General features: G+C 33.5%; 1 protein-coding gene across 1 annotated transcript in view; it reads right to left on the bottom strand.

Moving 5' to 3' along the window:
* Positions 1 to 16,464, bottom strand: part of Nf1 (neurofibromin 1) — an 89,555-nt gene that overhangs the window by 32,817 nt on the left and 40,274 nt on the right. Inside the window, exons 29-42 of the mRNA XM_089251236.1 lie at positions 16,260 to 16,390; positions 15,127 to 15,301; positions 14,050 to 14,289; positions 12,564 to 12,731; positions 12,339 to 12,462; positions 12,037 to 12,174; positions 11,650 to 11,814; positions 9,509 to 9,610; positions 9,241 to 9,378; positions 8,906 to 9,086; positions 7,235 to 7,418; positions 5,407 to 5,494; positions 4,938 to 5,024; positions 226 to 345 (exon numbers count right to left, since the gene is read on the bottom strand). Of these exons, the coding sequence (XP_089107362.1) occupies positions 226 to 345; positions 4,938 to 5,024; positions 5,407 to 5,494; positions 7,235 to 7,418; positions 8,906 to 9,086; positions 9,241 to 9,378; positions 9,509 to 9,610; positions 11,650 to 11,814; positions 12,037 to 12,174; positions 12,339 to 12,462; positions 12,564 to 12,731; positions 14,050 to 14,289; positions 15,127 to 15,301; positions 16,260 to 16,390 (2,041 nt within the window). The remainder of the gene's footprint in view (positions 1 to 225; positions 346 to 4,937; positions 5,025 to 5,406; positions 5,495 to 7,234; positions 7,419 to 8,905; positions 9,087 to 9,240; positions 9,379 to 9,508; positions 9,611 to 11,649; positions 11,815 to 12,036; positions 12,175 to 12,338; positions 12,463 to 12,563; positions 12,732 to 14,049; positions 14,290 to 15,126; positions 15,302 to 16,259; positions 16,391 to 16,464) is intronic.

The following is a 16,464-nucleotide window of genomic DNA, read 5'->3' as shown; positions in this document are numbered from 1 at the left end:
ATATCCCTATGACTTCATTATACCAGGAGCAAATGGTACATATAGTCATAGCAACTCATACTTTTACGTCCAGCAAATGCGGAACATTCACACTGATCAGGCTTAGCGATATGATCACATTGTTTTGAAGTTTTAGGAGCAAACGTTTATTGTAACTAAATGGGTTAGTTTTATTAAGATTACACACTGCACAAATTTTAATTCATGTGAAATAGATTTACATACTCTGCATAAACGACTGATGACTTTGAGGGCAACCAGTTGAACATTTGACGAAGCCAAAGCCACAGCAGTATCTGCCATGATTTCAGACTGAGATGATCCTAATCCACCAGTTACACTTCTCTGGAAATAACAAAAGAAAGATCAACATTTCATACCAATAATGACAAACTTTCAAAATGTAGTTCTTAACTAACGTAAAATAAAACTCAAACCTTCCATGGCCTTGCCGGGATCAGAATAAAAACCCGTAGAAGGGAATTATATTCTGATTTCCATTGACTAATTAGCAATAACCAGGCAACATTGAATGCATACAAACAATATTTTGATAATTAAGTAACTCAGAGGTTCTCAACCTTTTTGGCTCCCTTTCACTATATTCCCTTCCTGTGTCCTCCCTTCTGTACTCATTAAATTCATTTCTAAGCAAATTTATAGGGTAAATAAAAAATATGTATAAGGTTGATCTCCACTCCCTTGGCTGGAGCTGTCAGCCTCGGTCGTGTGGTCTATTCCAGCTCTTTCATTGCTTTGTTTACACAATAACATGTAGGCGCGTTTCACGATAGGTTCAATGATACACTGGTGTAAGAAATTAAGAGAATTTGCAGACTTGGTCGATTATCTCTAGAACTACTGTACCGATTTTAATGAAATTTGATATGTACATACATTGATACAATACTAAAACCATTCAATAATTGTAATCCACACGCATGATCATGAGTAACACTCGTTGGAGTCGGAAGGTATGAAACAGCAGTTGCAGAATAAACAAAAAAATGGGTTAATAAGGGATATGGTCCCCTCTCACGGATATACAGGTCTCGCAGCGTGATTTCATACTTGAAATAAGGCAGTTTATCATTTCCTGTGGCAATTGGTCCCACTCGTTCAGCAATGCTGTTTTCATTTCCTGGATGGTTCCCGGAGGGGGGAGGCTGCGAGTTGCAATCGCCCTTCCCAGAGCATCCCAGACATGCTCTATGGGGTTAAGGTCTGGAGATCTGGCTGGCCAATCCATCCGTCGAATATCCTCACTCTCTAGAAAATTGTCGAGCAGAAGAGCTATATGTGGCCTTGCGTTATCGTCCATTAAAATGAACTCGGCCAACTGCACCCATGAAAAGGCGAACATAGGGCTCTAAGACTTCATCCCTATACCTCACACCAGTCACAGTGCCCCTTTCAAAGACATGGAGAGGTGAGGTATGCGGCCATCCAACATGATGCCTGCCCAGACCATTAAACCTCCTCCACCATAATGGTCGATTTTGCGGACATTGGAGGGTAGGTAGCGGGTCCCTGGTTCTCTCCATATGAACGTACGGCAAGAATCGGTACTTAGGCTGAACCGGGACTCATCAGTGAAGAGAACGGCTGCCCATTGATCAATATTCCAATCTCTATGCTCTCTGCACCATGATAAACAGATTCTCCTGTCCGTAGAAGTGAGCGGGACGCAAACAGTAGGTGTTGTTGCAAATGAAGTCTCATGAAGTCTTTTGGAAACAGTCACCATTGATACACGGGTTCCTGTGGCTGCATACAAGTCACGAGAGAGCTGAGAAGCTGTAGCACTCCTGTTACGCCTCGCTATAATCGACAAATGGCGATCTTCTCTGGCCGTCGTGGCTCTTGGACGACCTTGCCCAGGCTTTCTCTCGATGGATCTGGTATCCTGGAACTGTTTCCATAAGTTACACACGAAGCTGGGCGTTAAATTGAACTCTCTACAAATCTGGACTTGAGATTTGCCTGCTTCTAGCCTCCCCACAATTCGCCACCTCATTCCATCATCTAAACGTTGGTGGTTATTCATTTTTACTGTTACAATTTGAAATTAACCGATTGCTGCAAAATAACACCAAGAAATTTGCAGAGGTGTGTTAGCGAACGAAATGAGTCTTAACTTACGCGCGCTCATAAAGCCTGTTTCTTTACTGGCTCTGCCTACACACACGTGTACGCTTACGTATTTGACGTACAAGATTTGCATTTTTGTCTAGAAGCAGTGGTTTTACATTCAGTTCAGTCCTTTTCATGAAATTTGATAAAATACGCAAATTCTCTTAAGTTATTTCACCAGTGTAGATACAAAAGATAACAATAGGAAAAAAAGTAGTTTAAGTATTTCTCAATCAATATAGGCCAAACATTTTCTGTATGATGGCCAGAAACAAGTCTTTCTACATCCAGTATTGTAAGTTTGCGATGTAACTGATGGCCAGCTCTGTCTATTATGTTTACATATGTTACTATGGATATTGGAATAAAAATTATTCTTCCAAGTGACTGTAGGTCTATCAGCACTTTTCTTACTGGCTTTGGAGAAGCTCCTAAGGGCTACTGTGTAGTTTTTAAGAAGTCAAAATCCTGGACAAGGTTTTAATGAATTCATTTATGAATTTTTCTTCCATTCCCTTGCAACCGAAAAATGCCAGAACTTAATCCCACACAGCAGACTCACTGTCGCCCTCCTTTCATTTGATTTTAACTAATGGTTTCCCTTAAAATATCCTAGGGCCTCAAGGAAGTCATACAGTCCCAGATTAATAACTTTATATTGTTTCTTTCAAACCATTCATGACCCCAGTCCATTGCAAGTGAGTTGTGTTGGAATTATTTTGGTGTAACCTATAGAATTGTGTATATAGCGATACAAGTGTTTTTTAAACATGTCTTCCAAATTGGAATGTAGTGTATGTCACGAACCCCTGAAGCAACTTCCCTGTTCATAAAATAAGTATATGAAATGAATATTTATGATGATATACATTAAGCCCTGAACGTCTGGCCTGGATTTCAAACGCCATCGAGCCAACTGCATATCTTAATTTTTTAATCCATTACATTATTTCACGATCTCTGCATGTTTGGTGCCATTCGAAAGAGGAATAATGTGGCTTTTTACAATCATAATTATTATAAAATAAAAAATTTAAGAGCTTGCTTTAGCCTGTTGAGTTAAAACACTCTGTATAATTGAGTTAGTAGTTATTTGTTACAGCTATGAGGCTGAGTTATAAATCCGATTTTTGACAGAGGTAGAAGAGAAAAAAAACAATCTTACCAAAGAAAATATCACATAAATTTTTAGGTATAATGCAAGTGATACTATATAATATTATAATCAAGATGTTATTTTATTTATATAAAAAAAAGTCCAATTGATTCAATGATTTGTCTAAAAGTTATAAATTTTTTTATTAAACATCTGCAAAAACTGCTGATTCCATTTAAATCTCCTCTGACCTATGAGATGGGATTCATTTAAATCTCCTTCGAACTTGAGGAGTTAAAGAAAATCAATGTATTCCTTTAATATTGAATAAATAATAGTAATAAAAAAAACTAGCATACATATCTACTCTATAATATAAAATCACAAACTCGAAAAGGGCCTGTTGCTAAGCAACCGAGTGATGGAAGTGGGTGAAGTTTCTGAGTGACGGAAATCTGTTACGTTTTTGTGTTACGGAAGTCGGTTACGATTTTGGGTCAAATATTCATTTAACTGGAGCACATATCGGGACCCTTTTGACCCATCGGGACCATGTTATGGGCATGTACCGAGAGGCTCCTACATCCTACAGCAGAGCCCTTAGGCTGGAATTTAGATTTCGAGCCCCCAAACCAGCTTTTCAGGGGGGGCCCCTCTGTGATTAATTTATAGTGTGAAAAATCAAAAAGTGATAAGAATCGTTGTGGCCTCTGTCAGCCCTGCCCTTGTGGGGGGGGGGGGTTCCATGCCAAGAGGTATGTATATGTATAATATACACACAACAGCAGTGCTCCCAACACAGGGTCAGGGTACCTGGGGGGGGGATTTCACGTATAAGTAAAAAGTTTTCATTTCCAGGGGCCCTTGATGGATCTCATTGTTTTCTTGCTGCTTTAACGTTGAAAAATTTGCGAAAGTGGAAGCAAAAGATATATCCAATCTGGGGCCCCAACAAAAGTATGCGAATTGGTGTCCCAGGTAATTGGTTGGGGGCCCTGGATTTTACTCATTGGTAAAACGAATACAAATGAAAATATTTTTCATGGCACTCGCACAGGGGGATGACCAACAAGCTTCCAAGTCGGGGGCCCCATGTTTACAGGTTTCATTTTGGGGGCCCTGGATGAATCTCATTCTTTTCTGTTGTACAATTTGCAAAAGCGGAAGCCCGAGATATAGCCAGTCTGGGGTCCCACCAAAAATCTGCGTATTGTGTCCCCGCTACTGGATGTGGGGCCCTGGATTTTATTCATTGTAAAATTGATAAAAATGAAAAATTCTCACAGGGGGGTGTCCGACAAGCTTCCAGGTCAGGGCTCCATTGAAATGTTGGCAGGTTGTAATTCGGTGCCCCTGGATGTATCTCATTGATTTTTGTTGTTTAACATTGTGAAATTTGCAACACATCGGTAGCCCAAGATATATCCAGTGTGGGGGCCCCACTGAAATTCAGCGAATTGAATCTGGGGACCCCCATGGGGAAGTTTTCTGGGGGTACTTGATGAATCTCATTTTTTATTTGTTGCTTTATTATTATTTTTATTAAAATTCGCTTCTTCAGTAAGCTGGTGCTTTCACACGTCCCTTTCCCCCTTTCCATAGCACGCAGATGAAGTGGGACGAAATAAACAAGATATGTTGGGAAGAGAAGTGGGGGGGGGGCAGAGCCCCCTAGTATATACATAAATATAGAATAAACCAAACCTACTTTGATGAAACTGTCCAACACCATGTCTAAAAGATCAGACACCTGACCGATATTACCCCAGATTTTGGCTTGAATAGATGGATACATCTGTTAAAAAAATCAGTAGAGCTTGATCACATTGAATTAATACCCTTACAAACAAATCACGATGTTCAATGTTATTCATGAGCAAAATATATAAGCACAAGATCTTCTGAATTCACACTTCTTCATTTTATACTATTAGTTCGGAATTATGATACTTAAAATCAGTCAATTCATTGACTGATTCAATTCTGAAAATTCAAGGTACTTCAAATTTGCTTTAATTGATTTTATTTATTCACAAGTGAAAATGGCATCACAAACATACTTTCTTAACATGTTAAATGCTAATGACCTATGAGATCTTGATCAGAAAGTTTATTATGAATGAGGAAGCATTCAATGTCTTGGAGGAGTCAAGTAAGGGGGTGGGGAAAATACATACCTCAACTTCCTCTATGGTCAGAGTAATCAATTTGTCAAGGATGGTAGCAACTCTTTGTCTTTTGCTATCATCATTATGCTTGCAAAACCTAGATAGATAAGTATGATTTCATATCATGTATAGGTTACTCCAACCTTACAAAAATTCACAGTTTAAAATGAAAAAAAATATTATGTGGCTTAAGATACAGAATTGTAAAAAACAGCCATGAAGAAACTAGTATAAATTTTCAAATCAACTGATTTGTATAACCCAAAGATCAAAATGCTTCATATAGTGTGCCCCCCCATGCCAAAGACATGAATTTTCACCCTTTTGGTTTATCAGCTAGTTGGATCACTTATTTTGCTAAGTTTTGTTAAGTTGTAAATGTGTATCTCATATTGAAACACACTGTTCTTGCCATGCACCATTTCAAGCTGGATCCATACCAGCAGAACTCTGCAGTGCAAAAACCGATTTTGAGGTGTAGCAAGCACAGTGCAGGTGATATAAATGGTCGATTTTATATATTAGCCATACCACAAAACCGGTTTTCACAGGGTACTGCTGGTACGAAACTGGTTTTAGGGAAATAAAACTGACACCATGAGAGTACGGTAATATTTAAATGTCATTTCCCAAATTTCATTGCGCATTCATGTTTCTGGCAAAAAAGAAACAATATCAGCCCAATTAAATATTTTTCCTAAATTTACATCTAAAATGAAAATGTAAAGTTCTAACCAACTAATTAAACTAAATTCTATTTTACAGGTGACTTTCTTTTATAATTTCATCACACCAACCTATTTCCTACAATAAAGAGCTTGTTAGTGACTTATCGTCTGAAGCTGAATCAGAATAGTTTTTTAATGATTCCTATTTACACACTAGGATTAGAACCCAGGCTTGAAGAAATTGGATTTTCAGTACACAAAAAAAAAAAAAAACAGTTGTCTCTAGATATGGGGTCTGAAAATTGCAGCTCACAAACCACATTGTGCTCTTTAGATACGCACATGTGGTTCTGAAGAAAAATTACAAAACATAAAGCTATCATAGTTTCATTTATAAACTCATGAAGTTTGAAATTTGATTGGCTTAGTACAAAGATAAGAGAACTTGAGAACAAATACACAGCCACAACAGGCAAAATACCCAACGAGATGATGCAAGTCTGATATTACAAGCACAAGCAGAACTTTACAGATCTGCAGAACGCCTAATAACAATGAATAAATGATAATTTTTTCTCAAGTATTTATTTTTGATTCACAAATGGAATTTGAAAGGTTATGCGAGAAAAAAAAAAATCAACCAAGGGCTAAATAGATTCATGCAAGTGTATACAACAGAAGGGCGGGCAATAAATTTCACTTAATTATAAAAATAAAAATATTACTTATCAGTAACACAAATTGAAATATTAGTTTCAATTTTATTTATTCGGAAAACTACATGAGGTTCTTGGAGTATTTATACTGCTACTAAACCACACGTACCTCGTCCATATTCCTCTGCGGAGTTTCTAGTGAATCCATACATGTTAGAATGTGTGTGCATGTGTTGGGAACCTAACATGAAGTGTGTTTCTGTGCAATGCTGCCATCTACTATCAATTTCTCTAACTATAACTGAAGTGTGGTGATTAAATAATTGTATCATTGTAGGCCTCAAAGTTGGGAACCATGGAAAACCAACTCCAGCCTACCACTACTGTGGTGACAGAAGTGTATACCGTAATTTGGAGCAGAACTTCACCTTATAATTAAAGGGATCCAAGAAAAGAACATTTAATTGAAACTTTTTCAAACATTGCATGTTATGACCAAGCAACCACACTTGCCTTGTAAGATTAGGAAGCCAAGGAGTCATGTATTCTAAACACAAATGCTTCAATTCTATTGTAGAAGAACGGAATCCTTGAATGCATTCTTCAAGAAACTCTAATGTTAAATGAGAGGCATTCTGAGCAAGCTTTTCACTGATTTGCTTTATGAATATTGTATTGTTTGATGGAATGCATAAGCCTGAAATAAAATATACAAAACAGGTTTAACTTCAGCTATCAAATATAGTGAACTATGATAAAATTTACAAAAAAGAAAAAAGGGAAATTGTATAACACATTGAAATTAGATAACAAGCACAAACAGTGCAATCTTTTCATTAGATTAACCCAACACAGTGAAACCTGTATGAAACTGATTATCTCAAGAGACTTGAATATTTTTATATTTTAGACAGATGTATCACCAAAACAATAATCATAGACAGGGCTATCTTTTGATGACAAAATTTATGACAAAATTTGATTCTTGAATCTCATCATGCAATATCAAACTTAAAGTAGATCCAGATTATGCAAAAAATTTCAAATATTACACCAGGTAAACGAGAAGTCCTGGACAGGTTTTAAAAACTAATAACAAATCAACCAATTGACATAAAAAGGTGCAATTTGCACTAAAAATACCTATCACGGTCTAGATTTTTTTTGGATAAATTAAAAAAGGTTCAACTTTCACTTACACTGTGCAAAAAACTCAACATAACACTTAAAATGCAACACAAACAGTGCATACCTAATGTTTGCATTACATAAAATAATCACATTTTGATATGAGTGCCCTTTTTGGCTCAGGCTACATATAAACGGATCCTCATATTGAAATGTGGTAGTTTGATATAACGCAAATCCGAATAAATATTAATTATGCACTGTTTGTGTTGCATTTTATGTGTTATGACAAGTTTTTAGTGATAAAGTGTCATCCATGTGTGAAATTTGAACCTTTTTGAGTATTATAAAAAACCCTAGGCCATGATAAGTATTTTAGTGCAAACTACATCTTTTTATGCCAATCGGTGTATTTATAATTGATTTTTAAATTTTTTCAGGACTTCTTGTCCACCCTGTATATTTTTCAAAATGACTGGAGTAGATTTTTTTATTATTTCATATTTCTGTCATCAATTTAATGCACCTAAAAACTCCAATGCAACCATTGCGAACAAACTGAGAATTGTAGTCTGGTGACCACTCGATGCCAGAAGAAAGTCTCAAAATGCAATAAACTAAAAAATATTTATAATTAGAATGGAAGACATTTTCTTTTTATAATTTTATCAATACAAAAATTCACAACTAAATCCTTATTAGAAATGATTAAGCAGAAATCATAGAACCCTGTTAAAAATACACACTTTTTGAAAGTAGAGTATCTTCTGATTTCTCACATGTGTTAAATAAAGGAAAAAAAGGAAAAAAAAGTTCTCAATAATTTCTTAAAAATTTTCTATTGCAAACTCAGCTTTGTATGTCAAAATGAGGCTTTCCAAGGAGATAAGACATCTTGTTAATACAAAAATACAATGTATCAGGTTTGGTGAAATATCTCTTTTTAATACTCATATAAGGTAATAAAAACTAGTTGAGTATATATAATATATACTTAAACACTTGACAAAGCATTGCATTTTATTTGAATGATAAATAGAAACATGCCAAACTAACCAGCGGTTTCTAATAATTGACCCTCAATTTTCAGGTCAAATGTTCCTGTCAAGGCACACAGGAGATTATAAGCAGTAGTTCTCAAGTTGGGATCAGAGCTTCCAAGATTGAGCAATGCCATATTAAGTAATGTTCCAGGAACATCTTTAGGTCGAATCTTAGTATGTACAGTCACAGAGTCCTAAAAATATAGTATATACAAGATCTGTAAAATTAAAAGCATTTTCTATAAACAAAGATAATTCCGGTTGTGGATTGACACTGGAAAATGAATGCAATAAGATGGCAACAGCAATTTTAAAGAAGTTTTAAAAAACAATGGAATGTTTACAAACCGGCTGTGAAAGTTCCCATCTTGTTCTGATGTGTATAATGGCTTGAACGATACTATCACAGTCATTATGAATGAAAGACAAAGGGCCACTCTCATTGGCAATGGTGAGTGTAAACTGATTATCATCAACCAGACAGACCTAAAACAAACATGCAGAGAGAGAGAATATTAGATTATCTTTAGCTTGGAACTATTTCAGGAACATAATATGTACTGTTAATTGAAAAAAAAACCCTTGAAAAAATTTCACAAGCAAAAACTTGACTGACCTCTTCTATTTCAGATGCATAGTATACATCGTTTAATAATACTGAATGTCCAATGACTTTAGTTTTTTCTGCAGATGTCACCTGTATGGCTGATGGTCCTACCTTTAGAAAATTAAAAACAAATCATTTCAGCCAAGCTCTAATGGGCCATGTAAAAAATTTATATCAAATGACCAATATTTTTCTTGAGATACCATTCAATGGCATAACATCCAATTTTTTTTAAGCTTAACTCTCTAAGTGACATTGACAAGATATCTTGCTTCATTAACCCTTTAAGTGCTTTTAAAACTTCCCTGATCCACATTATAACTACAACAGTGAAAATCACTAAGTAAATCACTAACAGTAAAATCCTCCCCAGAGAATATTGAAAAAAAACCAAGAAAGGGGAAATACTCTAGCCTTGCCTGTTATTTATACTGTACACATATTCCTATACTACCTCAAAGGGAAAGAAAAATCAGTCTCTCTCCTTCTGTTAAACTTTGAGCAAAAGCTAACTTCTCCCACTAGGAGTTGATCAGATAGGTTGTGAGCAGAGCTGGAAACATGTTCTTAGGCAAAACATCATTACATGCATGTTTGGGCTCACATTGCCGAAATAAGAGGGTTTAAGGAAGCAAGATATCTTGCAATTGCTGGAATACAAGGCATCAAGTTAGGCAAGATATCTCATAAATGTCGATATAAGGGTAAAAAGCCTCTTATTTTAGTATTGACAAGCCCAGATATTTCGTAAAGCTGATTTCTCAATGAAATACATTTTCCCATCTTCCTTAATTAGCACCTGCTGAAAATTGGGGAAAAAAGCCTACTGTATAGAAAAAAAAAGATATAGAATTTTGCAGGGGATTTAATGATTTCTGTTATGTTGTTTAAAAGGTTAAACAGCTTCTAAGATGTGCAACATTATTTGGAACATTTTTTTTTTTGTAATTAGAAGTTACCTTAACAATAAGACAAAACATTCTGTATATTTCGAACACATCCCAAGAGATGAAGATATTTCATGACTTGAAAGAAATTTTTGAAATTATTTTTCATTATTCATCACATTTAATCATTAAAATTAGATATTAATTATGAAAAATGTAAATAAATATGAATAAATAAATACGAATTAAATTAAATGTAATCACATTAGACCAGGGATTTCTCAATAGCATACTGTGATGCTTTAGGGTGTTGTGATTGGCCAGAGGTGCTACAAGCTATTTATTTTAAAACCTAGACTGCTGATATAGAGTGGAACTTGATCATTTAAAACGTGGTTGATTTAAATTTTTGGATAAGTAAAATTTTATGAATTTCCCTTTTAGTTTCTTATTCAACTTAATGTTAAAAAATTACTTATTTAATTCAAATTTTTCCTTAATGATTTGAATAATTTTTTGAAATTTGATTTAGATATATCGCATGCAAATCTCTTTTCTCAGAATTCCCAACTTTTCAACTTTTTGTTGAGGTTCCAAGCAGGAAGCAATCATTTCCTTATCAGTTCTATACATACACACACTGGCATTTGTTGTATGAATTGCATGACAAATGCAATTCATGCACTTGTTAAACTCTATAAAAGAAAAATCGTGGTTGTCTTGTATGGATGTGGTGAAAAATTTGAAAATCAAGTCACATTGCATCTACTCATGAAAAAGATGAAAACTAATCTAAGAAAAAAAGCAACAGATGTTTCCATTCCTATAGAGGTCCCTATCACTTGCAGAAGCTAGACATTTTAGAAAAAAAATCTTTGATGCTCTCTCTGAAGCTCGAAAATTACATCCTTCATTCTTCAAAGCAAACTGAAGATTTTGTACATTATTGAGAAAACAAATGGAAATTACAAATTTATAAATGAAATGTTTTCACGATGGTATAAGTTTTGTACAAACACCAATTGCAACAGCAAGGAAAATGGCATAATAAGTGATAGCACTTAATACATTTTTATATAATCATTAACAAGTTTTTGTGGAAGTCTACTTATCTTATATGGATGCATTGGATAATTCAAACCTTTTTTGCTGCTCGCTCCTTCCCTGAGCTTTGACTTAACAAAGTTTGACTGTATATAGACTAGGCTATAAACAGTACAAGCTTTAAAAACATTGAGAACAAACATATTTTAAATAACTCACTTTTATAGCTACTTTTGTGTCTTTGTGAGAGAGTTTCAAGGCATTGTTGAACACTTTCAAATCTTCATCAAGAGATAATGTGGCACCAGGCAAGCGTTGTTGATCAACATCTATGAAATCATTCAATCTTTGGGGGGTGTCCAAGAATATGAGCTTCTTACAAGTCTGCAGATAAATTTTTTTGCTTATCATTATTTTTAGTTTATCACTTTGAATTCAAGAGCATGCTTATTATATTGAAAGTAATTCAATACTGTGGAACATTATTCAGAATTAATCTTTCTTTAATCATGTTCTAAGATCAAACAATATGGATGAGTTTGATCCAGTTTTTGAATAGAAAATCATAACATTGAAAACAAATATTAATTTTGAAAATTTACAAACCTTTAATGGGGCCAGAATACGGTCGTGATATTTGGTATACTCTCTCACCCACGAATTACAATTATATACATATCCAGCCTGAATTTTTTCATATGCAACCTCTGGCAGTACAACAAACCATTTCTGTAGAAATTCAGTCTAGAAGACAAAAAATAAATTGGAAAAGCCAATTCTATCTCTGTGAGCTAGCAGAATATTATATTTTCATGCATATAAAATGAGTCGGACGAAGAGAATATCATTCTTGCAAATATTTTTAAGAGTAAAAAATACTAATATTGAATAGAAAATTTGGTACTTGCCCTGAATCTATTTTCAGTGCTTGTATGAGTGAAGTCAACAACAAGTTCAAAGGGTTTGTGACAGAAAGGTTTAAGTGTTAAAATGACATGATATATCAATAAATCACCATTTGTTTCTCCAATTCTGGAAGTACACAAAACAAATGAAAATCATGAGAATTCCGCAAATCAAAGGATAAGATGCAGTTGACAAGGTAAACAAAGAGAGAAAAAAAGAATGCATACTTGTATCTCCTAGCGATAAAGTAGAATACTGGATGGCCAGCCTTGGAAGTACCAGCTTGATAAAATATGTTCAATGATTTTATTGACTTGAACTCATCTTTCTCATGCATGTTGTGCTTTGACATTATCTCTTCAAATTTTGTACTTGTCATGTCCATGCTGCTCCACCTTAAAGTAGAGTAAAATATTTAAAAAGGAAAAATAAATTTAAAAAGAAAAATTGTAGGATAAAATTTTGTACTTCTGTATCATTAAAATACATTTATTTCAGATAAAATAATTTGTTGTCTTTGTGCCTTCCCAACCACCATTTTTTTATATCTTGCAACCCATGGGTGAAGTATCCCTGATTCACTGACATCTTTGCAATATAGAACTTTTTAACCCCTTCAATCTCATGCCCATCAAAATAACGGGGGGGGGGGGGGTTTGCTCTCTATTTCTCGCGCCCGTGATGTTTCCAGGCTGGAGTGTTCAAAAGTAATACACAGAAAAGATGAAAAACAATCTATTTCTTATACCTGGAAAATTTTTTATTTTTCATATTATATGGCAGTACCAGACTATTAATAATGTTATCTACTGTCCATACAAATGACATGGTAGATTTACAGTGCCATAGCAAAGTTGTGAAAAAACACAGTTGTAACAGATTATAACAAAAATATGGAAGCAGATATTTTAAACCAATACCTTGGAGATTACTTCATTGCTCAAAAAAGAGGAAAGAAATACTATAAGAAAATATTTTTTCATCTGTTAGACCAAACTATTTTAAATTCCTATTTTATTTACTATCTATCCTATTTTATTTACTTCCTATTTTATTTTAGAGAGACAGGGGATAAATCCCATTTGATGTTTGTCTTTAGTAAATGAACTTATTGAAACATATGTCACCAGACACTATTCCAAAAAGAGGCCAGCCAAGCTTGGAGGATAACCCTAACCGTTTGATTGAAAGGCATTTTCTTTGACAAATACCTCCATCTGATAAGAAAAGACAACCATCAAGAGAATACAAAGTTTGTTGTTTGAGAAGAGATGCAAACAATAAAAGATGTAAGAAGGAAACTCCTTTGCATCTCATGCTTTGAAATTTATCATACAAGAAAAAATTATTGATATTTATTTGTATTATCTGTAAGTTTTATAAAATTTTCTTTCAATGTTTAAAATTTTTTTAAACATTAACACATTTTTTCCTACTTACTGGAAAACCAACATTCAGTCACAATAACCCTGATTGTTGGTTTTTCCTGAAAATTAAAATTTTCTTGATTTCAAGCTAAAAAAAATTACAAAAATTAAAAATGAATACATATATTGTACATATATGTATTATTGTATATAATACACAATTTTCTTGAATAAAAAAAAAATAGGTACTTTTATTACTGTTTTCTTGAAAATTATGCTGCTCAAAAATAGGGACATTTGAACTAAAAATCCTATATATATTTGATGTACTTCAATTAAAACTCACTGTGAATCCACAGGTTTATGCTCTGGTGGTCCAAGATAAGCTAAAAGGGTTGCCATTTTATCAAATGGCCTACGTCCAACAGCTTTATGGTCCCTTGAGCTTGATAAGTAGTCTCCAATTTTTTCTTGGTGATTCCATAACAGGCGATGAAGCGCATGAACATTCGCATCACTGATGAAAGACATACTATGGCTTGTCTGGTCCAAAGATTCCAGATCTGATGTTATCTGAACTACCCACCTATTTGAATTTTACAACAAGAATTTCAAATTAGATATTCGACAGTAAAACATAAACAATTTTTTTTTCTTTTCACACCTAACGTAGAGAAGATGACAATTATTAAAAAGGGAAGATATACTGTTTAGTATTGGAAAAAAATGAGACAAAGAATGACAAACTGAAAAAAAAAGAAAAATTATTAGTGATATTTTTGTTTCAAAGTACATGATCAAACCACATGTTTTCCTAACATTTAATGACCAGGAAACCATAAGAATCTTGATATTATTGTGCTTCTTGAAAAATCCACTTCAAAAAAATAATTTTTTTAGAAAGTGGTGCTTATGCCCAGACGTAGCATACACATTAATTGAAAAAACTATCTTTAGATCACCAAAGGTGAATTACCTGGATTTCACATTTAACACGAGGAATATTCTTAATGCAGTTAAACCAAAGAAACAAATTTTATAAACTTGATAAAAATTTCGAATTATTACAAAGAAAATTATTTACCCTTAAAATGAACTGAAATTCAAAACATTTTACAATACAAAAAATACTTAATATTATCACTTTTAGAGTGAAATGGTTTTTGCTAGTAGGCCCCATGAAAATTGGGGAAATTTGATATAAATTTCCCTTCTTTTTTTTAATTACAAAATGAAAGCTTCAATATTTTATTTATATTTGATCATACTAGTTTTATTCAGAGGTATAATAATGCAATATAGAATTAATTATTTTGACTGTGCGTCATCTCACTTAAAAACCCATTAAAAAGTTCAGCTTCATTTATAATGAACAATTACAGAGATTATTTTGACTTAAATTTTGTTTCTTCTTTTGACTTACCTACGGCCACCTTCAAAATTAGCTCGCAAGAAGTCATTGAATGGTAGCATATGTTGCTCTTTACTGAACTCAACATGATTAGCAATATTTTGCAAAATCTTTGACATGAGCATGAGGCCACGCTTAGTTCTGCCATTTGGTTGTCTATCAACTATTCCCATTTCGAAAGGAGATACTATAAAAGTTGCAAAAGTGTTAGCACAGAAAAACTTCTTGCATATACTAGCAAACAGTAATAAAAATCCCATAAAAGAAAGTTTTTTATTGGTCACTCAAAAAATTTGTAAACAATTAATCATAATTATGTTGAATGACAAGATAAAAATGTAAAACAAAATCAAAAATATTAATCTAGAAAACCAATCTAGAACTAATAATCTTCAGTAAGTAATAATCTAATCTGATTTTGTAAGCAATCCAAAACTAAAAAAAAGAATATATTAAAAAAACTCTTTCCATCACTGTAAAACACTGTTTATTATACGTTGACTGATCAGTATTTTAGATGAATTAATTTTCAATTTTAATTGAAATACATGAATTAAAATATTTTATGGTTAATAAAAGTCTGTAAGTGTCAATTTTTATATACAGTGAAACCTGTGTAAGATGGACACTATGAAATAGAAACCTGTCTTAAACAGAACCAAAATATAGTCTGTTTGATGATCAGTGCTTTGATTTGAACCTTTATAAAACAGAAATCTGTCTAAAACGGAATAGTATTCCAGTCTCTTGAAGTTCAGTTTTGTACAGGTTTCACTGTATATATACATATTTCCAGCAAACTTACATAAGAGCTGTCATTAGTATACAAACCTATTTGTTAAACATTATGGATGGAAAAATTCTATTTATCGAAAATTGAATGAATTATTTACTACTGTATTTTTAAAATTAAATACTTAGGAATTATGTTCAAACAGTGAAATTAAATGTATATAATTAAAATTGAAACTAAAATATATTGATTAGACAGAAATATATCACCTCAGAAAAATAAATAATAATAATAAAATATATATAACACACCAATAACACTGTAATTGGGCATCTGCCTGTTGTGAGAGTCTATAAATAAATAAATAAATATATTATACCAATTCCCACTGAAAAAGTTAGTAATGGCATACCAATAGCAGGGTTAATGAAACGAAGAAATATGACTGTTCCAACTGCACTGATGTTATGGGGTACATTGGGAAATCTTTTGTTAAGAACTTGGTACAAACAGTGGCACATACTTCGTAACTGCGGAGGAAACCTGAAAATTGCAATTTTATAAATTACTTCAAGTGACACTTTAGCAAAATTGACAGTTCAGATAGGAAATAGATA

The sequence above is a fragment of the Pholcus phalangioides genome, unplaced genomic scaffold, assembly GCF_987345545.1.
Source record: "Pholcus phalangioides strain wild (caught in Gottingen) unplaced genomic scaffold, Ppha-v1.0 ptg000024l_1, whole genome shotgun sequence".
Lineage (NCBI taxonomy): Eukaryota > Metazoa > Arthropoda > Arachnida > Araneae > Pholcidae > Pholcus > Pholcus phalangioides.
The sequence above is the reverse complement of the archived record's forward strand: the minus strand, read 5'-3'. Positions and strand labels throughout refer to the sequence as shown.